Raw genomic sequence first — 24,252 nt, 5'->3', positions numbered from 1 at the left:
GAGCCTTGGTCTTCCAGCCAGGTGTATCCTTGCTCGAAATCTATCCCACGACCATGGAACTATCATGATGCTCTGCCGTGATCCGAGCTGCCCGCAAGTTAAGGAAAGCATCAGAGAATGTGCCCATTGTGATGAGATGAGTTCTGTTAGATCGAATGGCAGGCTGCATCTTTCTCCGCATGTGCAGAAACAGTCAGAGGAGGTGGATGAGCTCAACCGTGCGGTATTAGTCAACACTTGAGTCAGTCAGTAAGGATGACATGATCGTTGACGCTTCAACTTCATTGAGGCTGGAAAGTCACCGGTCCGTGTTTAAAAATTCTCACGTGGCAACGATCTTCTCAATCTTCCGCGGGATCCCATGATCTGTCCCGACGGGATAGGGTACTTAGGTCTTCATCGATGCTCGGAGCTCCGAGAGTACTCATACGTGACGGCCAAGAAATCTTTCAGTGGCTCTGCATCTCGCTTTAAGAGGCAGTAGCCATTCAGATCGCCACATGATGGACGGTCTTGAGAAGAGAGCCTGCTGAGTAGAAAGAAAAGCAAGGCCGACTCTTCTTATTACCCCCAGCAAGACCAGGCATTGGAATATTCTTACTGTCAAGAACCGTTTTCTGTCTACTTTGACCCTAGAAGAACATGATAATGATTTCGAATCTTCAATGAAGCCATAATTACGACGAGCCTCTACCTCTAAGAAATGCGAATTGCCGCACTATTGTGGTAGTGAATATCGAGGATGGATTTACTTATTGTGAATTCGTTGCATATTTACTTGTGTTTCGCTTCAAGTAGTCAACCAAGAGAAATCAAGCAATGTCCCTGCGGATGGGCGTTGCAAAGGATCGTAACGGAAAAGGGCCCTCAGAAATGACACGATCTGCTCTTCTTCCTCATCGCTCATATTGGATGCCTTATGGACCTTTACTAGCTTTTCGAGTGATTTGTGGACTTGTGGCGGAACGCGCTTACCTAACTCGAGACCCGACCCATCCACATCTTCGACTCCATCAGAGCTACCATCAATTGAACGACAATCAGAACTGCTTTCTTCAGTGAACCCATCTATGATATCCGTTGGGACCGAGTCGAGTCTTTCTCCGCTAGAACCATAGTATTTTGCTGCATTGGACCATTTCACCACAAGAGTCTGTGGGAGAGGTCCAATGATGTCGGTCATCTGTATCAAATGTTCGTCTTTTTTCTCGCTATCGCTAAGGCCGAAAGGAGGAAGTTGAAACAGTGCGGCGCCTGTGACAAGCTCGTAAACGATACAACCAAAACTCCAGATGTCAATGCCTGTCCCGATAGCTTCGTTGAGGATCGCTTCTGGTGCTCGAAGGGAGACTGGAGTCAGAACAGACAGCGGCGGATCATCAATGCAGAAAGCTGGACCCACGTTAACTTCAAGAATTATAGAGACTCAGATGTGCCTACCTCCACCAAGATCTGATAGCTTTGTCACTTGATATTGCCCCTCAAGCATGTAATCTGACAGGGGATCCGATACGGCCAGATATTTAGGCGCCCACCTGTCGAGCTTGCCATCAATACGCCGCAACATGTCTATCTTTGAGGCGTCATTTTCATCTTGCTTGAGCACTTGACGATCCAAAAGATGAAAATCTTGTAAAGCGAACAGGATGTTGCCTGATTGAAGGTCGCCGTGCACAATTCCATTGCTGTGAAGGAAGTTGAGGCCAGAAAGCACATGCCGCAAAATGCGTTTTGTTTTGTCACTCTTAAAGCGTCGTACAGGAGGGTTTCGGGGATCATATATCTCGACCGGCGCGTTAAGAACCGATGACAGGCTGGGACCCATAGGTTCAAGTACGAGGCAAAGGTGATGACCGTTGGGGCCATCCTGATAGAAGTAGTCCAAAAGGCCCACGACAAACCTCGAGCTTTGATCATTTGATACCTTATTGGCCAGAACGCGATATATCTTTACCTCAGTTGGATCCTTTCGCTTGGCTACTTCGATCTTCAGAGCAACGTAGCGGTCACGGCTGGATAGGATATCAACATCGCTGTGAAAATAGAAACATTGGAGATATGGATACAGTTGAAGACTTACGACGAATCGAATGCCAGCCAGACCGTGCCGCAGGAACCGTTCCCAAGCTTACGAAGAATCTCGTAACGGCCTTTGAAGACGTCGCCAAAGTGGACCGGATGAAATCCTCCTGGACGATAAGACTCGGCCCACTCGCATGGTGTACCGCTTTGAAGAAATCTGAAGTTCCTCTCAGAGTTTGGGTCCTTCGGAGAAGGCGTTGTTGCTGGCGAAGACATCGCGAAATTACAGATGGCCTGAGAGATGTGGCAGAGAACATGCAATAAGATCATGCAGAAGTTTGGAGTGTTTGGAGTGTCGATTTGGACAAATTGTTCAATAAGCCTCCTAGTCTAAAGGAGAGTTGGCGAGCTGCTTTTAGGAAAAGGCGAAATGCGGATCAACCTGAGAGGTCCGGTTTTTAATGACTGACTGGGTGCTCAATTGGCCTCAATTCCGCCCCACCATTGGCTAGAGTTTCAATGATTTATCTGTTGTAACGATGAGTCCAACTCCAAAGGATGCGGCAAATTAGAGAACACCGAATCCTCGATCATCATTTAATACACAAGGGGAACAACCTCATCTTTCATCGTCGGTACTCCTCTAAGTTTCTCTCCAGAAGTTGTTAGGGAGACGCGGCTTCCATTGGTGACGAGTTCGGGAATGGTGAGGATACTAGCCACCTTTATTAGGAGGATACAACTCAACGCGATCTTTTTCGTCTCAGAGGTAGATTGTCAAACCGCCTCTGCGGACTATACGAGCATCTGGTTTGAAGTATTGTGCTGCAACTTCCTCAATAGATCGTATTTCAAACCGCTGAATCGAATAATCGAGTTTGATCCCGCCCCTCCCCACAATCTGATAGCCTGGCATGCTGCTCTTGTAGCGCAGTAGTAATTCGAGGGCAACCAGCATCCAATCCCAGTTTCCAGACTTTCAATTAGATGCACACTCTTTCAGGAAGGTGTGTTGGAGTCATTGTCCTTCGGCTCCAGGGATCAAAATTTGCGGACACATGTTGTACCCGGTTCCGTTGCAATCAAGCAGACGAAGTGTCTTGGCCGCCTTATTTTGTTCCTAAATTCCTGGCGAGGGAATTACCCCTCATCACCTCACCTACCACGCCATGCAGGGTCTTTGCCCAATATTGCATGCTTGGCACCGCTCGGGAATAACTCTATACGACAAGACAGGCATGTCAGAACGAATCAAGGCAGGGCCCTGCGCGTTACCATATTTGAAGGCTCGGCTTTTGGCTGGGGATCTTCTAAGGTGAATATTGTGTAAGACTTTAGTCAGTTCAGCGGCCTGCCAGCTAGAGTTAACTTCCGATGAATGACGATCAGCCCTCTGCTCCTGATTTTACCCGCAAACCTTCCATCTCGTAACGGATTTCCTGTCAATAATAGACGACCGACTTCGGATCTTCGACAAGGATCCCGATTAGGCTTCGTTCCGAACCTTCCACCTTTACTTCAGCAAACAGGCCGGGACCTGCATGAGATGCCGGAGCAAAATCCTCATTGGAACGCACAGTGGTAGTGTAATGCCTCTACATTCAGTCCGTGATGGTCTTTACTCCTGCGTGATGGCCGGGGTAGAAAGTCATTACCACCATTATGCTCGGCGCGATACCCGAGCTGGAAAAGTCTCGCCTTCTACTACGCCAGTTCCGTGATTCGTTTCAAAGACTTCAATTGGCGAAGATGTGCCAAGATCCGACCACGGATGTCACCTCGGTAGAAACAAGGTGACCACCGACTATCACCGAGCAGGAAGCTAGCATCTAATCTAATCTTTTCCGTCTTGCTTGATCCACTCGAATGCAACTGAGTACAACCAAATCCCTGCATTCCACTTGATCCAGTTGACAAGATACTCCGCGCCAGGCGGGACGAGGAGCATTGGGAATTTTGGTAACATCCCCTACCTGAGTTTCTACGCCGTTGGCTTCCGTAGTATATAAGGTGACAAGAGCCTGCATCGTTGGTCATTCATGTTGCACTATCCCACCGGCTAAGGCTCAATGCTGCCTTGTCCCTCTCGTCAATCAAGACCTGCCCTGAGTCCTGAGTAATCGTTGTCAGACGTTACTTTTCATCATGGGAGTCAAGTCTCTCTTGGCTTTGGCCTCCTTCATCTTCTGTGGAGAAGTCCTAGGTCAGACGTCTCCAGATGACCCTGAAGCAATTCTTGGGCCCATTTCTCCAATCTCCATCGAAAGCGGCCGATACATCGTCAAGTTCTCATCCTCCGGCTCAGCTAAATTCAGAAAGCGTGACGGAGATCTTGTATGACTATCTCAGTCCCTGATTTTGTTTTACGAAAGACATTAATTTCTCTGACACAACTACAGGACACTGCCGGCTTCTTTACCACCCTCCAGAATGCCGGCAAAGATGCTTCCCCAGCAGTGAGCTTCAACTCGCAGCTGTTTCACGGAGCTTCCTTTGACTTGGGGAATGATACCTCTGAAACTGTAGCCGATATTCAAGCTCTGCCGGAAGTTGAGAAGATATGGTCTGCTGCACTTTTCTCACTTCCCATCACGACTGAAGCGGTTGTACAGACAGAGTTCCCCACTTGGAGCCCTCACAATGACACCAACGTCGCTCTTGCACATGCCAACGGCCATTTTGGCGAAGGGGTGACCGTCGCTATTGTTGACTCCGGCATCGATTACAATCATCCCGCTCTCGGTGGCGGCTTCGGCTCTGGGTTCAAGGTTGAGAGTGGCTACGATTTTGTTGGCGACAACTACGAACCTGGAGACATCTACCTCCCAGACGAGGACCCGATTGACTGCAATGGCCATGGCACACACGTTGCTGGCATCATCGCTAGCAGTAACGAGTTTGTGCCTGGTGTTGCACCCTCGGCTCGTCTTCGTGCCTACAAAGTATTTGGGTGCGGAGGTAGCACCTACGAGGATGTAATTGTTGCGGGCTTCCTCCGAGCTCACGAGGAGGGCGCAGACATAGTCAGCGCCTCGCTTGGTTCTAACAGAGGATTTGTTGACACCCCTCTTGCGGTGGTGGCAACCGCCATTCAAGCTGCCGGCACTTTTGTCTCTATCGCCGCCGGAAACGCTGGTGAAAGTAGTGAGTTCTCCTCAATCCAGGAAAAATCATTTCTGACTGATTGGCGTCAATAGATGGCCCTTGGTATACTAGCAGCGGCGGCAATGGCATTGGTAGCACTGGCGTCGGGAGTGTAGAGCATGATGAGCTCGTTGCATGGACGGCAACCGCGCGTTCCAGTAGTGGCGAAACTCGTGATTTTGTTCGTATTTGATACCCTAGCAACTGCAGTGGTTGTATCTTCCCGATTGGCTCGCAGCTCATACATGTTTTCAGATCTACCTTGCAGACAACGGGGTCCAGTGGTCTCTTAACGGAACGGCCCCAGCTTCATGGGCCCCCAATCCTCGGGACCACGCTGATCAGTGTGGTATCGACTTCACTATTCCTGACACCAATGTTTTGGTCCTGCCGTAAGTTCAAATGACTGCCAGTTTCCCTGAGTCTTTCTAACACAGGATTCCAGCCGGGCGGACTGTGGATGGCAAAGAACCGATAGTGGCTTAATGGAAAAGGTGGACTGGGTTCTGATTTACAACTATAACGGCTCCGATTGGGAGATCCCTGGCCGTGTTCGATACGATGCTGAGCGGCAAGCCAAAGGGTGTAAGTTAGATATCTCTCGCGTCATGCACAGGAATGAGTCTGACCACTACTACCAGACAGCTTGATCAACTACGAGGACGGAGACTGGCTCGTCAGCCAACATGAAAGGAACTACACCGTGACCTTTGAGTTTGTCAACGACAACAAACCTGCTGCGATTGATCGTCCTTCCTTCGCAGGAGGTAGGATCGACCAGTTCACATCTTGGGGGCCAACCCTAGATGCGCGCATGGTTCCCCAAATTTCCGCACCAGGTAGGTTTCCCAATCGATCTAAGAGATTATGCGATTGACACTTTAGAGGCGGCTCGATATTCTCGACTTTCCCGATAGGCTCAGGCAGTTGGGCAACACTTTCAGGTACCAGCATGGCTACTCCTTACGTGAGTGTTGTATCGAGAGTACCGATGCGAGCTGGATGTTTGACTGATACCCATTAGATATCCGGCGTTGCTGCCTTGTTCTTCTCATCGCGAGGTGGACGCGCTGCCCTCGGGGATGGCGGTGCCAAGTTGGCTCATGAAGTCATCGTTTCAAGCGGCAAGCCCATTCGTCATTACGACGGCACTGATAGCCTCGCGTAAGTGGTTCCTTCCTGTCTCGTCTTTTTCTTGGGAGACAAACGCTGATACAAGTTCTATGCTCTTAGCTCTGTGATTCATCAGGGAGCAGGTTTGGTTGATGCCTTCAAAGTTGTGGGCTACTCGACCCTCGTGAGCCCAGCGGTGCTCAACCTCAACGACACAGAGCATTTCCAGGGTACTCAAAGTGTGCAGATCACCAACTCTGGGGATGAGTCTGTGACATACCAGTTCTCACATGAAGCCGGCATTACTGCCCTCACTAAGAGTGCCGGAACTGCCTGGGTATCCGTTTCACCTCCATACGTCTCCGGGGATGGGAATACTGCCACAGTCGAGATTTCCCCCGCCGATCTGACCTTGAGTCCCGGTGAAAGTGGATTTGTCTCTATCACTTTCACTGAGCCGTCTTCACCTGATGCTGCCACTCTTCCAGTCTACGGAGGGTCAATCGTGGTCGCTGGGTCTCAGGGAGAAGCAGTACGAGTGTCGTACATGGGTGAGTCGGGTATATTCCAGAATCCACATCCGTTTTAGCTAACCAGGCTCCAGGAATCAAGGGCTCTCTGTATTCCAGTGATATTTGGGAAATGGAACGAGGCGTTCCCCTACTACTCAGTGGATATGGCGGTCTCATGGAGGAGGGCCACAACTACACATTTGAGGAGGGTGGCGATGTCCCGCAGCCGTACTTCAATGTTCTTTGGTCAACTCAAGAAATCAGCTTCGATGTAAGACCGGTCACTTCACTTATTGGTACGAAGCTCTAACACTGCACCACTAGTATGTCGCTCGCGACTGGAACGAGACAGACTGGGCCTACCCAGCAGTCCCTGGGCAGGCCAAATACTTAGGTTCCTTTATCACAGTTCCCCAGGGGCTTTCGGACTCTATCACCTCTTTTCCTCTAAGGAACTACCCGCGGAACGGTGGCGGTGTCTATGCCCCTCCACAGAATGTTTTCGCTCATGGGGGTGATATCCCAGCTGGCGAGTACCGCATTCTCTGCCGCGCACTCCGTACCTTCGGTGATCCCAGCAACCTCAATGACTGGCAGTACAAAGTCTCACCCTGGTTCCGCATCACTAGGGAGAAGCCTCCGGTAACTGCAACCCCCACGACGGCGGAGGCTACCCCAGCCCCAACGACCTCTTCCGTCAGCTTGCCGGAGCCATGCGCCGCAACTTCGACACCAGTCAGCATCGAAGCAACCCTTGCTTCGGGCGAAGGTCCTTACAACCTATACCTCTACGCTGACTTTGCATCGATTGACCTGAGCGGATCTCAAACCCCGTTGAACTTCTCCATTACCAACGGCACTCAGGTTGAGACCTGGTTCAACTCCTCTTGGAGGTTCCTCTCTGTGCATACCAACACCAACAGCTTAATCTACGTGTACGCGTCGAGCCGTGTGACTGGCGCCTTTTCTTTCCTCGGATGCACAGTAACAGATGGTGTTTTGGGGTGCGAATCTAACGGCAAGTCTGCGCTTTACGTTTGCGATAGCACGACTGGACTTTTGCGTCACGGAACTCAGCCTCTGGATGGGTGCCAGACTGTCACGCTCAAAGTCGGGCCAAGAGAGAATCCGAACTGCGCAGCTACAACGACTTCTATCACTGCTACGGAAATAACAGTGGCGCCTACTACTTTTTCGACTGCAATTGTCTCGGTCTCGTCGTCTTAGCTTGAATCTGCTGGAACTTTCGGATGTGATCCTGGGTAGTTGCTAACCAGAGTGGTACCGCCGATCTAGTAAATACTGTCATTTGACTCCGTATATAGTATTTTACCTTATCTGATGTAGCTACAAACGCTGTCGGCACATTAAATCCGATGCACAAATTTCCGTCAAAACCTAGATGTTGCCTTGAGTGCGCCAGCGAGATGCTCTCATTTATTTGCGTATAAATTTGCTTCTCAAACTATATAGACGATGAACTCATTGCACCAGAAAGTTTCCATATCTCGAATGGTAAAGATTTTACTCTCAACTCCAGTCATAAAACATCTGTGATTCATCCCTTAGTTGGGGTAGTCCTTCAGTAAAATTCCGTATCCCTCAAGCAGAGATGGGCCACCGGCAACAACCGTGATCTGGTCATTGGTTCCGACAACAACACCATAGAGGTACCGATCTCCGTTCTCGTTGATCCAGAAGGGACCTCCAGACTGTCCACCTTGAGCATCGGCATCAGTCACAACAGGAGAACCTCTGTCACACAGAGTCGCGGAAGAAGCTGTAATAGCCTCTTGACGGTAAGGCTGTTGTCCGCCCTTGTCGCCAGGGTATCCGTAGTGGAAGAACATGGCGCGGTTGAGCTGAGTGTCAGGGTTCACCGTCTTCAACCCAAGCCAACCGTTGGTGGATCCAGCCTTCTCGCCGAGGACGAAGATGGCCCAGTCGTAGGCGTTGGCGCACCAGCCTTCCTGACCGTAGTCGGGGCGGAAGACGCGGATCACGTCGTAGCCGCCGAGGGCCTCGCCATTGTCGTATGCGGGCTGGAAGCGGGCGGTTGCACCATTCTCTGGGATGCAGTGGCGCGCTGTGACAACGTGGCGGGAACCTATCAAGGCACCGCTGCAGATTGCACCGTTGGAGAGTGCGATTCTGCCCATGGCCCGGTAAGGGTAGTCCTTGTTAGTCCAGAGGACGCGGTTGTCGACACCCCCGATGATACCGCGCTTAGAGGGTTGAGAAGATCCGGGATTTGAGGGGGGGAAGTCCGTGAAGTTCGCATCCTGGCCGGTAAGGCTAAGAGTGATGACCTCGGGGACAACTCCTGCGACCTTGCGCTCCTTTAGCGAGGAGACAATGGTAGGGTCGAATCCGATGGGCTTGATCAAGGTTGATGGATCTGGCAGTTTTGCACCTTCCACCGTGGGAGCAGCGAAGGCGCACGATCCAAATGAGAGAGCCGCTGTGGCTGCAAAAGAAACAAAGCGAACCATTGTGATATGAGGTCTTGAGAATAACCGGTTGATAGTGATCGGGATGTGAGACTGGGATGAGCTGATTCTGGACTCAATGATGTCTGCGAGCAAGACAGACTTTATACTGCTGTATAGTAAGCTAAATGTCAACTTCTCATCACATCAATAATACTGCATGTGAGATAATCTCGACCTGGTCATGACCCAAAGCTGGGGATGTTCACTAGAATCATTGCTGCCTGGGAATGCATGCTACGTTGACTTGGACCCCATCAACCAAGCTCTATACGATGTTGCTACGCAGTCAGACTGAGCTGGGGAAGATGGCCCCCATCGTCGGACTGAATAGCGAGCATAAGCGCCTGGAACGTTCGTTCGGAAACTAAGGAACGGGTAAGATCCTAAGTCTACGCTATGAGGACGAGCGGCTATTCAGACTTCTGCCCTGTCGATCCAACTACAAGGTTCAGAACCATCAGCCGACGACCAGAGACCTTTGCAAAGGACCGCTTGGCGCATCCAAAGGAAGATGAGAAATGGCACGGTCTTCAGGGGATGTTTAGACAGTCCTGCAGCGCTGATAGGTGAGATCGCGTTGATCCCTGTCTGTTTATTTAGGTTGCGAGATTGAGCTGAGGCGGATGCTACCCGCCGTGGAAGCAGTCAGACGAACTCCGCAGAATCCTTCAGGGCCATGTTAAGTTGAAGCCTATTCGAGGATGCGGGTTGTGGAAACAGCACAACCGGATGAACGGTAGGGTGCATTTACGGTTGTCGGTATCTTTTTCAGTATTACTAATTACCGCACTTTCGCATAATATCCACATTGAACAGTCCTCTCTTGATCTTCACTTTCTGACCAAAGGCTTCAACTTGGTCGCTAACCGCAAAAGACCATGTATTTCCAGTCATCTCAACTCTCCAAGCACCCGAACTCCGTTGGACATCCAAGGCAACATTCGCCGTTGACAATTCTAAGCACATGAGATGATGCACATTTGAGTTTCTGGTTAGTGAGACGAGAATGCAGCTTGATGAACTTTACCTTTTCCGTGATTGTCAGCCCGACCTCTGGGTAGTGATCCCACGGGGTGGAGCTGTGCAAGTAAGCAGAGCGTAACATCGACTGAGAGGAATTGAGTGCCAAGCTTCACAAAAAGCATTCACCAGTCACGGTAGAATCAATCGAATCACGCAACATCCTAGATTCCTCATTCTCACGCGGAGTATTTCTCTGTGCCTCAGTCGTCAAAAGTTAGTGTGGCTGTGTGCATGTTCGAAGCCCAAAAATACACTGGCAATCTTGAACAGTTTGTGAGTTACCTTCTGTGGGGCCGCCGATGCAGGTGAGCCTCCTTCGTGGGCAGGGTAACTTCGCTCAAAGTGTCTACTACTCAACTTCTCAAGACGTCTTAGCTCATGGTAAAAGCAAATAGCTGGCACGATTTTGGGACCGGCTTATTCATCGTTTACTTTCAATCAAGAAAAGCCATGCGCAACTCTTCTGAAGCCCATCTTCTGTGAAGCACTGGAGCATAGGACATTGGGATTATGGTCCACTTAGGGTAGGTAGACCGCAGAGCTAGTTTACAAATGGAGGCATACAATGACAACCATAGGGCCTTCGGCCGCAAACTCCTGCCCAGAGCTTCGGCCCGAACGACATCAGAGTAACCACGACTGGTAAGGAAAGTGATAGATCGTGTAATACACTCTACTCTCAAGATCCGTACTCGGCGGAAACCAGCAAAGTAAACGTCATACAATCAACGGTCGACACAGATGATAGTGTACGGCGGACAGTGGATCCCGAAAACACGGCTGCAACACTCGCACAGGACTCGATCTCGGATCTGTCGTCCAGAGAAATCAGACGGAGCAGCTTCACAGACTCCTCAGTATCTTGTCGCCAACCTCCCCTCTACCTATCCAGGCACCGTTTGGAGGCAAAACAAGGTCCGTCGTGTAGCCGCGCAATCGAGCTCCATGGCACAACCCAGATTGAGAAGTTTGCGCGCGCGTGGAAAGAGCCATTCCAAGTGCCTACGTGATGTGCAGCGGCGTCACAGACCCAATGAATGTATTTTTCAACTTTTGAGACGGTCGAGCTATGGTGGTAGGAGGCACGACACGCCGCCGTATTGGAAGGTTTGTGGCGATGTGCTGTAATGTCTTAAATGTTGTCAGGTTCGGTGGTCCATCAACGGTCAACCGTCCCGACTGCATTATGGGTCCGGCGTCTTCAGAAATGTTACCAGGTGAAAGATTAGAAGATGGGGATCATAAGAATTGCTGTTTCGAGCAAAATGCAAAAGGTTTGGGCCCTAACCAGGATTCGAACCTGGGACCTCTCCCAGACGTGTCGCGAAGACCCTAAGGGAGAATCATACCGCTAGACCATCAGGGCGGTGGACCAGATCTTGGATCTGATTCGTGACTTCTCGGCTCAATTTGGGACTTATAGATGGTCATAGCCTCTCAGAGAGATGAGTTTCCATTACATCTGGTACAAGAGGCCTTTGGCTTGAATGACAAGAGCTTGCGTGGCAATCATAGCAGACGGCAATTCTTAGTTGACTAAGAGGTGTGAGATTTCGCATCGATAAAGACACGTCGTCTATTACATCAGTGCATCTCTTTGGCCACAAGACATTTCCCCCAGTGCAAGTATCATCCATTCTCCTGAGAGGTTGTTCATGGCATCAAGTCTAAGTGAATAGACAAGGTCTTGTTGAAATTTCAGTCCTGTGCATTACAAGGTGTACTGGAAGTCTGGCCTCTTGTCACCGAGCGCCTCAATCTCCTTCTCAGATTTATTCTCAACCCAGTGATCTCTTTTCCCCTGCCTCCTCTTCTTATTCTCGATCCTGAGCAAAGTCGTCATGAGCGCACTGCCGCCACACAAGAAAATGGACATGTACGCCAACACAACGCCATGGCCCTCTGGGAACCGCGGGCCGTGGAAGTAAATGTTGGAGCTGACGATACCATTCAAGTTTCCCCATCCAATCACAAAGCCCAGTACCACGCCGCGCTTGTAGACGCCCTCATTGTTGTTGGCGACCCAGGTGATGGTGTTGGCGATGCATGGGTAGATGCCGAGAGCTCCGAGAAAGGTGCCTGCGTATTTGACTTGGGCGCTCTCGGTAGCGATGAGCATACAGAAGCCTACCATGCCGATGAGGCTGACTCCAATGTTGCATAGACCACGCTGTTTCGTCCTGTCCGCCACATATCCGATAAAGATGGTGAAAATCGCCGCCGCAGCATAAGGCGGGACCGTCATCAGCTGCGATCGTACGATACTCGTATTCCACCCAAGTTCGTTGACGATGGTGGGCAAGAACAGACTAAAGGCGTAAAGCGGCATGTCGCAGCCCATGTAGATGACCATGCCCAGCCACATCTTCCAGTCTTTGACAGCCTGCCAGAAGAACGTCATCTTGAACTCCTCGTGGTTGGCAGAGGCCTGCTGGTCCATCTTTAGACGTCGGATGACGCGGGCCCGATCGTCGTCGGAGAGGAACTTAGCCTCGTCGGGGAAGTCGTGGACCATCCAGAAGGAGGCGACGCCGAAGACCACGGTGAGGAGGCCTTCGAGGATAAAGATCCATGCCCAGCCCGGGCGGCCGCCGACGCCGGCCATTTGCTCGATGCCTGCTGCGAGGGCGCCACCGAATGAGCCCGAGATGGCTGCAGCTGAGAAGAAGACGGCCTGGACAGGTTAGCTTGGAGGGACGTCTAGTTGAGCTGAGAACTTACAGCGCGGATGCCAAATTCTGATCTCTTGTACCAACATGATAGGTAGTAGTTAACGCCCGGGAAAAGCCCAGCCTCGGTAAGGCCCAAGAACCAGCGCGCGGCCATCAACCCACTCCAGTTGTGTACGAATCCCATGCCCGTCATTGATGCCCCCCAGAGAATCCTGTACTGGGTCAGCACACCATGCCAGATAAAGACTGGAACTAGGCTGTCCTTTGCTCACATGATGATGGGAATGAAGATTGACGGTCGCAATTTCTTGAGCAGAATGTTCGTCAAGGGCTCGAACACCGCATACGAGACGAAGAAAATTGTGAGCGACGAGTTGTACATGGAACTCGTCAGGCCCAGGTCTTTGTTCAAACCGGCGATTTTCGCATTCCCAATGTTGGTTCTATCGAGGAAAGCTAAGAGGTAAAGGATGCATAGCTGCGCCGGCGTCAGTTAAATGCACTTATGCCCGCAGGACATGAGCATGCATGATACGTACCCATGGAATCAGGATCCAGTCGAGCCTCCTGACTAACTTTCGCTCCTGCAATGTGTAGGTCAGTTTACTGGGCGTTTGATTGGACACGAAGGGCATGACATACGACTTCAAGCCTCTCTTCTTCACTGAGGTGCGCGTCAGGGTCACGCGGAATATCCTGCGTGCCTTGGTCTGATGTATGGGAGGCCGCAGCCTTCTCTGTGTCGCTCATCGTGGTGGGGTGTATCTGAAGCCGATATCAAAGTTTGGTTTCGGCCGCGTTTGAGACGAAATAAGAGAAAAGCCTCGCAATAGAAGGCTCAGATTTTGAGAACAGACGTAGTCAGATATTGGGGGGAAGGCTGAGTAAATGCTGGCTCGGGTGGCGGACGAATGAGTTTGGGGTGGTAACCAAGATGCTTGACGGAAGCCAAACCAGATCGGCGGGAGACCTGGTCAAATATAAACTAAGGAGACCTGTCCGCGACGGCGGGAGGTGGGGAACGTAAGAGCAACCCTCCCCCATCACCGGCAGACGACCTTCGGGATACACTCGGCAATGGAACCTTCTCTGTGACTGGTAGCCAAACCGCTGCAGCGGAACAAGTGGCTTATCGTTAGTAGCCATTGGGGGCTCCACGTTTGACGTGGAACAGAGAACTCGGTCAAGGGATGTTGATACGCCGCTTTCGAGCGGCGTGATGAATCTGACAGAATACAATGCTAGGGTCTCCAGTACCGATTAGACCGCGTGGTTATCCTGCAGGACCAAGACCAGGAACGCGGGCGGCGACGTCAATAATAAAGGGATGAACCTCAGCAGCAGTATCTGCTTCTCGAAGGATGCGAGGGAAGCCAAGGGGAAGACATCGGAGACACGCGCGCATCGGTTGATTTCTCTGACGTGTCTTAGCCTTGCGAACTCCAGTCCATGACCACGAACAGGTATTCACCATGGACCGGAATCCCGAGACCCATGGTGGCTTGCGAGGTAGTCTAGAATCGTTGGGTTCACAGCATATTCTGACTCCATGCTTGAGGAAGTCACAGGTAGATGGGAGAGAGGGCGCATCTCATCCGCATCGAATGCTTTTCCCGACAAGGTGAGAGCTTGCCAGTGGAGCTAGTTGACAACATTGTATGAGCCGGGGGCTCCATCTGAGACTCCATTTGCCCGTGGGGAGAGTCTGGGGAGGGGGGTTCTACCCGTCGAGACTAAGAAGAGAGGGGGAATCTAACGGTCATCGGTCCGCGTGGGCAAAGACTAGCTTATCTCCGGCGTGACCCCGCGGTTGCAAGCTCAGTCACTCGACCACAACAAGCATTGATCTGCGTCCTAGCGCTCTAGCATTGGGGCGGGCTGATGCCGGGCAAGCTTGATTTGACGGCCGACACTTCGAATGGAAAAGAAGTACCGCTGGATCTGCAGTAAGCTCGGTCAATAGCAACTGGTTGACGGTTCCCCAAGATGATGCCAGCCACTCTGCCCTTCCTGCTAGTCTTAGTGGGACGGGGAACGGGCTGGGTCGTTGTGCACGTATTTGGAATACACCCACGTGAGGACAAGGGTGACGCCGTTGCTCAAGATCTGTGCAGTAGTCGCACGAACACCGCCGAGTGGCACAAGAAACACCGTATGGCGAGGTTGGATGGCCAATAATGCACCCTGCTCGGTTGAGCTGGTCTTTCTGTGCGACTTGTATGTAATGCAGATGGCCGCCCCACAGATAAGTCTTTGATAATCAGAATAGGCAGGTCCATGACTACAATGGACTGACGTGCGACCACGGGCATGATTCAAGCATATCGCCGGTTCGAAGAACGACGTTACTTGGGGGTTCGTCAACAGATGGGCCCAAAGATGCTGGCCGCATTTGCGCCGTTGAACATCCCCGGGATGGTAGGTCTTGTCCCGGCTTGGCATGCTGCAGCACCATGGTCCCTGGCAGAGAATGCTAGTAATCATGATGGGTCATTGGGCGGATCGATGATCAGTCGGTGCTGGATATTCATCCGAAGATGAGTGGACAGGGGCTAGGTATTTGGTGCCATCCGAAGTTCTGAATAAACGTAGGTAGGCCCACTGACTGCACGAAGCCGAAGAGATATCCATGTCGGTGCGGCGTCTGGTCCCGAACCGGCCGTAACGGGTCCCGACGCCCTGGCTTGGCAATCCGCGCCCGGGGCCAGGCTGGCGGTAAGGAGGGCCTGTAGCTCGGGACATGGCAGAAAGCCGTCGATAATTCTCTGTCGCAAGCCGACTGGCCGTCGTTGGGCCGCTCCGACCATCAGCCGTCTCGAATAGTCCCTGCTTTCGTGTTCCAAGCTTTCGGGGCGGGAGCTTGCCTCAGAGTCGATGGACTGAATGGTTCTCTTCAGACTTCGGGAGCTTGCGGATAGCTGGACTTCCAGGCTCGGCGTCCTGGACTTGTTCGACAATTGACATTGGTCGAACTCAACCTGCCCGGAACAAGACATGAAGGCTTCCAGCATGGCTGGCATTCTGGCGGTGCTGGAGCTGACGATGCATGCCCACACGGTATTGCTTGTCAACTGCGGACGTTTCGTGCATCAACTGCATTGCATAGATGGCGGACGTGTCGCAGCATTGTGTAACTAATGAGACGATGAAATTTCATGATGACATATTGGCGTGCGAAAAAGGCGATGCTTAGACCGCGAGCTGCAGTGGATGCGATGATGGAGCATGGAGAAAGAGGGTTGGGAGATGGTGATGACAGAGGCCAGTGGAGTGGACGGGAGTTGCCAGCCGGCTAAACGTCATGCCGGCTGGCGCTAAACAAGACCAACCCAGCTGAGTCATCGCGGAAAGCGCCGGCGTCGATCGGCGACAAGCCCCACCATTGCCGCTAATCCCCGACTGCGACGATGGCGCTTTCGGCGGTGGCTTCTGACGTGAGAACTTCATCTCTCAGGCGATGAGAGGTTGCAGTGCTCACCGTCACATGTTCCCGTCTTCAAGGGATGCTATATACGATACCCTTCCCCCAATTCATCCCGAGTTCGACTTCCTAACCCATCCAACAGGGGTTTGATTCTGTCAGTGAGGGGCAATTCACTCACACACTCTCGAACACCCCACCATCCCCTGCGTTGAGACCCATCACCATGGCCAAACGTGTATGCATCGTCGGTAAGGACCACCTTCTCTCTCGCGCCCGAGTCTTTGCTAACACCATAGTCTCAAGGCGCCGGCCCCTCCGGCCTCGTCGCCGCAAAGACTCTCCTCCACAACGCACCAAAGGGCGCCTTTGACGTGACAATCTTTGACGCCCAACGGCGCATCGGCGGCTTATGGCCCACGCGCCGCGACGATGTCGACGGCCTCGTCCACCCTCTCATGCTCGCCAACCAGAGCAAGCACACCGTGCAGTTCAGCGACCTCGCCTGGGCCCCTGAGGACCCGGACTTCCCGCGCGCCTGGATGGTTGGCCGGTACCTGGAACGCTACATCGAGCGCTACCTCAAGGGCACTGATGCTGCCGCTGCAGCAACCTTGAAGCTCGGCCACCGTGTCGTCGAAACGAAGCTCTCCTCCAAAGACGGCTCATGGACCGTCACCGTCGAGAGCGAGGCTGGCGGAAGGGAGACGAGCGTGTTTGATTACCTGCTTGTGTCTTCCGGCTTCTTTGGCAAGCCCATTGTGCCAGACGTCGTCTCTGGCGGTGCCGGTACGGATATCCCCGTGGTCCACAGCAGCAAGTACCGGGATCTACAGACCCTGTTCCCGGACGGCGTCAAGAACGGCGGCAAGATTCTAGTCGTGGGAGGGCAGATGTCTGGCGTCGAGATCGCGGGGACCATCGCCACGCACATTTCCTGCGCCATCAACGCACCGGACCCGAACCCCGTGCCGAACGCGGAGAAGCTCACAGTCGAGCATCTCACCCAGCGTCCTACGTGGGTGTTTCCACTCCACACCACGCCAAAGGTATGCCCCATCTTCCAGACATGGAGAGACTCGACTTGCTGACACAAAGCTCAAGCCCGGCGCGAAAGCAGCCCCCTTCCTACCACTAGACTTCCCATCCTACAACCTCAGCAACCGCCCACACCCCCTCGAGAACAGCCAAGGCCACATCACCCCAGACGCCGCACGCCTAACCCACGGCATCTACACAACCTCCCTAGGCCAAGACCAATCCGACTTCTCCCCCTCCGTCGCCGTGACGTCCAAACACCACTCGGACCCGGCCTACCTCGCCGTCTCGGAGAACTACATGGAATTCGTCCGCGCCGGCCTCATCAACATCACAACCGGCAAACTCGACTCCGTCACCGGCACAACCGCAAAAATCACGAACCCTTCCTCCTCCTCCTCCGCCGCCACTCCGGAAATCGAGAACGTCGCAGCCGTCATCCTCGCAACGGGCTTCGACCCCTCCCCCTGTCTCTCCTTCCTCCCCTCCTCCGTCCTCACAACCCTAAACCACTCTTCCTCCCACCCCTCTCTCCCCCTCGCCCTCGCCTTCCACGGAACCCACGTCAAAGACCTCCCGACCCTCGGCTTCGTAGGCTTCTACCGGTCCCCCTACTGGGGCGTAATGGAAATGCAAGCCCGCTTCCTCTCCGCCCTCTGGACGTCATCCCCTTCGACACGCCCGCCGGCCCTCACCGAAGCCCTCCTAGACGACGCCTCAGACTGGCGCACCGTCTCCCTCCGCGACGACCCCCGCGCCTCCCAGTTCCCAATGGGCGACTACGCCTACCTAATGCAACAATTCTCCCTCGCCCTCTCCATCCCCATCTCCCTGCCCGCGAGCCCCCTCACCCCGGCCCTCCCTCACAACAACAAACCAATGGACATACTCACCCCAGCACGCTACCTCTCCCCACTCGCCTCCGAGTCCGCAAAATCCGAAGCCGAGAAGTCTCTAGCACAAACAAACGACACAGCAGTCGCAGGCCTAACCACATCCCGCTTCGTGCCCCGCGCCGTCTTCCGCAGCTTACTGGGAACATGGAAGCTAGAACGCGATCTCACGAGCAGATTACCGAGCCACCCAAGCGGCCACTTCAGCGGGACAGCGCAATTCCTCCTCCGCAACAAGACCGCCGACGGCCTGAAGTGCGCCTCCAGACCCGCCTCCGCGGATGAAACCCCAGACGCCAACGACGACGGCGCCCTGGCGACAGAATACCTCTACATCGAAGACGGCGAATTTCGCGCCTCAAACGGCCTCGTCTTCCGCGCGACCCGCCGCTACGTCTGGCGCTACGACGAAAAGAAAGACACAATCAGCGTCTGGTTCGCAAAAGTCAACGAGCCGAAGCGGGCAGATTACCTCTTCCACGAGATCGAGTTCGAAGGACCGCCACAAGATGACCAGAAGAACCCCTGGCAGGCAAAGGCTGGGCACCTTTGCATTGACGATTATTATGACGTAAAGTACGACTTCACCTTCAAGGCTGTCAACCTCGAGGAGTGGAATATCAAGTATACTGTCAACGGGCCACAGAAGGATTACACGATACATGGCATCTATAGACGCTAGAAAGATCAATGACTAGAAGACGGATGAAGCGAAATCTTACATCTCAGGCTTTGAGAATCTAATCATTTCTATAGGTAATACTTTTCTATTTCCTGTAATTGTCCATCATTCGCTATCGGCCAGCATTGCTGAAACCAGCATAGCCCAGTGTGCAGTCTCGCTATTGCACACCTCCAAAGATAACATTTTCCATCCTCGCCACTGGAAACACATCAGTATCGCTCACCAGGATGTCAGCGTTTGTCCTGTGCCGCCTAATAGTTCATCGTCAGTGACCAATCCTAGCCCGTCTACAACATCGTCAAATCCCCATCGCCGTCCACCTTTCGCATGCTTCCGTCACCCAAGATTGCATGCCTTCGCACGAGCTTGGTGTTTCCGGTGTTCAATGCCCAGCAACGAGCCAAGCCCTCTCTTCCAAACGCCCAGATCATCATATCAGGGCCTAATCCCATCGAAAGGTCGACGATGCCAGAGCAAACGGCAACGACTTGGCCGTAGACATCAATTGGAAACTTTGGCCTTGGGTTCCGGTTGTCCTTGCTGTTCAACCCGCCGTTCTTGGCTTTGAGAAATTGTTGAACTGTATGCTGCAATGTCGGCCACCAATGAGCCCATTGATGTTCCCCTTGGCTGTCGACCAAACTCAGGAGGCTGTTAGTGCTTGAGAGATCTCGGAACATATCTGGTGGGATGGTGTAGAAAGCGAGAATTTGCTCCCCTGGTTGGAACCCTTCTCCTTCCGTCCACCGTGTCGTTGGGAAAACGGCAGCAATTCTCACACCATGTACCAAGTCCCTCCCAACGGCATACATGAGCGGCGCACTTTCGCATGCTGCCGCTGGTGGACAAAACTTCACCTTGGTCACAATGCCCCGCCTCGACCATTTGGTATCATCACAAACCAGGCTCAGGTACCTAGTCTTGGGGTCTGTAAAAAGGATGTGAGACCCGTCGCTCAAGGGCACGGCTCGATAGTTGTCGGCAGTGGATAATCTAGGCCTTGGGAGGACTCTTCCCGTTCTTGTCCACTGGCTTCTTTGATTGGCAAAGGGACCGAGGGAGGCGGACAACTGCTGCTCCATGATGGTATAGACGTTCGAAGCGTCTTCCTCTAGTTCAGACGTCTCAAGTCGTGAGATGATAACCGGGACTTGGGGGGTAAAGTTGATTTCATTGAAGCCAAGCCCACCCAATACGTCTTGCAGCGAGCCGGCGTGGCAGTCTGAGATTGACGCAGCGCTGATCAGGCGAAGTTTGCGTCTTGGGTCGTTTGCGTCACCCGGAGGAAGGAAATAGATGTAGTCGCTGGGTGTGGACAAAGCAAAGCGGCGGGCATTTTGCTTTGCACCTCCATCATTGTTATGTATCTCGATAGCCGAGGAGCTGCCAAAGGCGACGTAAGAACGATGAGGGCAAATGGCGACGGAGCGAGGAGGACAGTCGGCCGTGCCCACGTTGTAGTGGGTGGATTGTAGCTTTGCTTGCAAAGGCAGGGAGTGCGGTATTTGCTGTGTGTCACAGTTACACAGTTTGTTTTGGGTTGAGTACTTGATGGGCAATACGGGTAACCCTTGGATTTCGAAGACAAGGCCAAGACGGCCTTGAACGAGCACAGCAACATGGTTGCGTGCCCATGTCGTGTCCATAGCGCAGGCAAGTACAGGAGATCCGCAGTTAATGACAGTGATAAGTCGAAGTTGGCCCTTGCGACTCTTGCGATAGTTCGAGTGCTCCTTCCGAGAAGATATGGGCCATGGACGTGAGAAGCTCTCTTCGCACTGGTGATGCAGCTCATAGACCAGGATGGTGCATCCGTGGGTGACCATCAAGTATCGACCGCACATACTTACGGTGTAGACAATGTTTCGTTCGTCGCTGGTAGATATCGGAGAACCGCCGATGAAGTGCGTCTGGCCGATTTCGACGAAAGCGGGCTTGCTCCCGTTGTGACGCGGGCCGAGAGTGCATTCTCTCGTGAGCCATTTGGACATGACAGACGCTCGACTTGGCACCGACTTGTCCGTGTTGCTGGAAGCTTGATGGCCAAGTATGCTATTGATGCTCGAGGTCCACCCGCCCCTCGACAACATGCGGCCAAGAATAGTCTCATTCATGCCGGCTAAGAACCAGGAGCGGCAGGTGTGCCGTGAGGAATTGAAGTCGCATGGATCCAAGAGCAAGTAGATACCAAGCAATATCTCGATTGGGAGCCTTTGAGAAACTGGCAGCTGTTGCATCGCGTGATAGCCATGGCCATGGCTGTACAACAGCGGACGCTGGCCGGGCTGGTTCGTCATGGCAGAGTCAAGCCAGGGATCTGAGGTCTGAAATGTTGTCGAAGAAAAGATACCTAAAGAGAGTGATAGAGTAGAGACCGGGATAAAGGTTCAGGGCGTACTTCGGGCGATGATAGAAGTCCCTGGAACTGCTGGTGATGCAAGTGGTGACGTGGGTGATGTTGATGCTGGTCGGGGCTTGATGATTGAAGACGATGTTGTGGTCAAGAAATGAGTTCTCACGAGAACGGGGACTCGCGATTCTGCAAACTCATAAGTAGGATACAAGCTCTATGTACGCCTCTTGCCAGCAGGTGACTAAAAGTTTCTGGAGTTTCCATCTTGTCAGTTGCAGTGAGAAGGTGAAGAGATAACGGCAGGTGAGTGCTAGCCGTGTGGGTTGCAGGAAGGCAGAAAAGCAGTTGCCAACGACATCAAAGTGCCTGAAAGAGCAACATCTCCTGATTTAGATACCAGAGTGCTCCTACCCATCCAAAGCTGTCTTCATTAGAGAGAGTCTGGAGAACACAAAAACCGACAGGATGCACGGCAAAACTGAGGGGGAGGAGAAGTCGAGGAACCGAACAAGCTGAACATTCAAGTATGAGCCAGCTCCAGGGGATTATCAACAACTGGTCGGTTAGCTCAGTTGGTTAGAGCGTGGTACTAATATTTCACCTGAAATGTTGTGTAATGCCAAGGCCGGGAGTTCAAGCCTCCCACTGATCATTCTTTTGCTTTTTGATCGAGATAATTCGTACAAAACACCCATCACGTGCCCATATTATTATTAAAGACATTCTTCTCGCGATTTTCGTGAGTTTCTTGTTCAAAAACGTTGTTGTGGTGGTAGCTTTGTGCGACTCTCGGATCTACACTCATTTGCTGACTCATTCAGTACCTCGAGCGTGTCTGTGGACCTGAGAGGGTGCGTTCATGCAGTGGAAGACCCAGCCCGGAAAAGCATTTAAGGTGAAGAGACCGATTGTTCTTATGATTGGTTTTCCAACATGCATGAGTGAAGATGAATCTGAGTATTCTCAAATTCGTATTGTCTCGAGTCCTCAACCGTGAAGCTGGTGATGTCGATGAAAACGCTCAAATGCGACTGAAGATTTACTGGGGCTCCCCTGAAGATCCAGGGCAGGGCGCCTGACAGTTCCTCTGACAGGACCGGACCCAGTGGGGTTGTAATTCTGCTTTCGGTTAGCGAGATGCCCAGAGCTCCCGACCTGGCAGAAAAGCATTCATGGATGGCGGGGTAGCTCTGGGCGCAAGCGAATGGCATTCACCACGTAGTCAAGCTTAAAAAAAGAGTAGCAGCTGCAGTTGGGGGTTCATCCACGTCATCTGGCAGAGTTCAGCTGGAAACTGATTTTGAGCGCCGGATTGGGCAACCACAGAAAGATGCTGACGCAGATTTTGCCATTGACACTGACATGGAGAAGGAAAGAACGCGGGCACTGCACTTGCTGCTCCCAATGCGGCACGAGGCAAGATGTACCTTTGAATAGGTACCTTAAGGTAGGTAGCTAAGGAAAGAGAAGGTAGGAGGGAGAAATGAGGGAGGAGGAAGGAGGCATGGCCCGTCTGCGGGCAGCCAAGAAGGAGAAGGAAGGAGCTGACGCGCGCCTTTGCTTGGCTTCGTTCGTTCCCGACCCTCCTCCTTCTTCTCCTCTGTCTCTGCTCTCCCTCATCTTCATACAAAATCCCCTCAATTCGTACCACCAATTCCGATTAACTTTTCCATCCTGCTCTGCACCCTCTTCTTAGACACCTTTACAGAAGACTCTCCCCAAATACCTACTCAGCCAGCTACTGTCTCTCCACGGCATCAAACTCTACCCCTCAATTGCGTCCGACCGCCACAATGAAGCTCGCCGTCTTCAGCGCCAAGGCGTACGACAAGAAATACATCAATGCCGCCCACGACGTCAGGAAGGAAGAGTTCAAGAAGCATAACGAGAAGCTCGTCGACGACAACACTGACTTTGGCATCATCTACCACGACTTCTCCCTCTCCACCGAGACCGTCTCGCTCGTCAAAGATGTCGATGCCGTCTGCGTCTTTGTAAACGACTCCCTCACCGCCGACGTCGTCGAGGAGCTCCACAAGGCCGGCTGCAGAGCCATCCTCCTTCGCTGCGCAGGCTTCAACAACGTCGACCTTAAGACTGCCGAAAAGTTGGGCATCTTCGTTGCCAATGTCCCTTCCTACTCCCCCGAGGCTGTAGCCGAGTTCGCCGTCGCCCTGCTTCAATCCCTCAACCGACGCACCCACCGAGCCTACAACCGAACCCGCGAGGGCAACTTTAACCTCGATGGCCTTCTCGGCAAGACTGTACATGGCAAGACGGTGGGCATCATTGGCACCGGCAGGATTGGCGTTTCCATGGCCCGCATCATGAAGGGCTTCGGCTGCACACTATACGCCTTTGACCCCTACGAGTCAGACGCCTTCAAGGAGCTCGGCGAGTACCTGCCTCTGGAGGAGCTCCTTCCCAAGTGCGACTTCATCAGTTTGCACTGCCCTCTGATGGAAAAGACGAAGCATATCATCAACGAAAAGACGCTGAAGCAGATGAAGCCTGGCGCTATGCTCATCAACACATCTCGTGGCGGTCTCGTCGATACCAAATCTGTCGTTCACGCCCTCAAGACTAAGCATCTTGGCGGTCTGGCCCTGGACGTATACGAAGGCGAGGGAGATCTCTTCTACAATGACCACTCTGGTCATATTATCGACGACGACTTGCTGACCCGTTTGATGACCTTCCCCAACGTCCTCATCTGTGGCCACCAAGGTTTCTTCACCGAAGAAGCGCTGCAGGAGATCTCCGAGTGCACATTCCGCAACCTCGAAGACTTTATGCTGGGACGCAAGTGCGACAACTCTTTGGTCAAGGAAGAGTTTTTAATGTCTCGCAGAGAGTCTCTCCCGGTGCGTATTGTCTGAGGTTA

General features: G+C 52.6%; 8 protein-coding genes across 8 annotated transcripts; 3 read left to right on the top strand and 5 right to left on the bottom strand.

Moving 5' to 3' along the window:
* Window positions 1-790: 790 nt before the first annotated feature.
* Window positions 791-2,298, bottom strand: CABS01_02495 (serine/threonine-protein kinase SRPK3; the record flags this gene model as incomplete). The annotated part of the gene is made up of 3 exons (XM_060535873.1): window positions 791-1,392; window positions 1,441-2,012; window positions 2,081-2,298. 3 exons carry the CDS (start codon window positions 2,296-2,298, stop codon window positions 791-793), a joined length of 1,392 nt encoding a protein of 463 aa, XP_060396178.1.
* Window positions 2,299-4,167: 1,869 nt separating this feature from the next.
* CABS01_02494 (subtilase) lies at window positions 4,168-8,018 on the top strand (the record flags this gene model as incomplete). The annotated part of the gene is made up of 11 exons (XM_060535872.1): window positions 4,168-4,356; window positions 4,422-5,166; window positions 5,220-5,347; window positions 5,422-5,558; window positions 5,612-5,751; window positions 5,808-6,005; window positions 6,084-6,133; window positions 6,191-6,330; window positions 6,400-6,830; window positions 6,884-7,062; window positions 7,116-8,018. The coding sequence occupies 11 exons, from the start codon at window positions 4,168-4,170 to the stop codon at window positions 8,016-8,018; spliced, it is 3,240 nt and encodes a 1,079-aa protein (XP_060396177.1).
* Window positions 8,019-8,356: 338 nt separating this feature from the next.
* CABS01_02493 (uncharacterized protein) lies at window positions 8,357-9,283 on the bottom strand (the record flags this gene model as incomplete). The annotated part of the gene is made up of 1 exon (XM_060535871.1): window positions 8,357-9,283. One exon carries the CDS (start codon window positions 9,281-9,283, stop codon window positions 8,357-8,359), a length of 927 nt encoding a protein of 308 aa, XP_060396176.1.
* A 2,734-nt stretch (window positions 9,284-12,017) lies between these two features.
* On the bottom strand, window positions 12,018-13,728 carry CABS01_02492 (major facilitator superfamily transporter; the record flags this gene model as incomplete). The annotated part of the gene is made up of 5 exons (XM_060535870.1): window positions 12,018-12,980; window positions 13,028-13,190; window positions 13,251-13,456; window positions 13,518-13,562; window positions 13,621-13,728. 5 exons carry the CDS (start codon window positions 13,726-13,728, stop codon window positions 12,018-12,020), a joined length of 1,485 nt encoding a protein of 494 aa, XP_060396175.1.
* A 1,802-nt stretch (window positions 13,729-15,530) lies between these two features.
* CABS01_02491 (uncharacterized protein) lies at window positions 15,531-15,989 on the bottom strand (the record flags this gene model as incomplete). Its single annotated transcript, XM_060535869.1, has 1 exon — window positions 15,531-15,989. One exon carries the CDS (start codon window positions 15,987-15,989, stop codon window positions 15,531-15,533), a length of 459 nt encoding a protein of 152 aa, XP_060396174.1.
* A 636-nt stretch (window positions 15,990-16,625) lies between these two features.
* CABS01_02490 (uncharacterized protein) lies at window positions 16,626-19,012 on the top strand (the record flags this gene model as incomplete). Its single annotated transcript, XM_060535868.1, has 3 exons — window positions 16,626-16,650; window positions 16,706-17,448; window positions 17,504-19,012. The coding sequence occupies 3 exons, from the start codon at window positions 16,626-16,628 to the stop codon at window positions 19,010-19,012; spliced, it is 2,277 nt and encodes a 758-aa protein (XP_060396173.1).
* Window positions 19,013-19,245: 233 nt separating this feature from the next.
* CABS01_02489 (F-box domain-containing protein) lies at window positions 19,246-21,312 on the bottom strand (the record flags this gene model as incomplete). Its single annotated transcript, XM_060535867.1, has 2 exons — window positions 19,246-19,266; window positions 19,336-21,312. The coding sequence occupies 2 exons, from the start codon at window positions 21,310-21,312 to the stop codon at window positions 19,246-19,248; spliced, it is 1,998 nt and encodes a 665-aa protein (XP_060396172.1).
* Window positions 21,313-23,161: 1,849 nt separating this feature from the next.
* On the top strand, window positions 23,162-24,247 carry CABS01_02488 (D-isomer specific 2-hydroxyacid dehydrogenase; the record flags this gene model as incomplete). The annotated part of the gene is made up of 1 exon (XM_060535866.1): window positions 23,162-24,247. One exon carries the CDS (start codon window positions 23,162-23,164, stop codon window positions 24,245-24,247), a length of 1,086 nt encoding a protein of 361 aa, XP_060396171.1.
* Between the last annotated feature and the right edge of the window lie 5 nt (window positions 24,248-24,252).

The sequence above is a fragment of the Colletotrichum abscissum genome (genome assembly GCF_030869225.1).
Source record: "Colletotrichum abscissum strain IMI 504890 chromosome Unknown Scaffold_4.1, whole genome shotgun sequence".
In the NCBI taxonomy this organism is placed as follows: domain Eukaryota; kingdom Fungi; phylum Ascomycota; class Sordariomycetes; order Glomerellales; family Glomerellaceae; genus Colletotrichum; species Colletotrichum abscissum.
The sequence above is the reverse complement of the archived record's forward strand: the minus strand, read 5'-3'. Positions and strand labels throughout refer to the sequence as shown.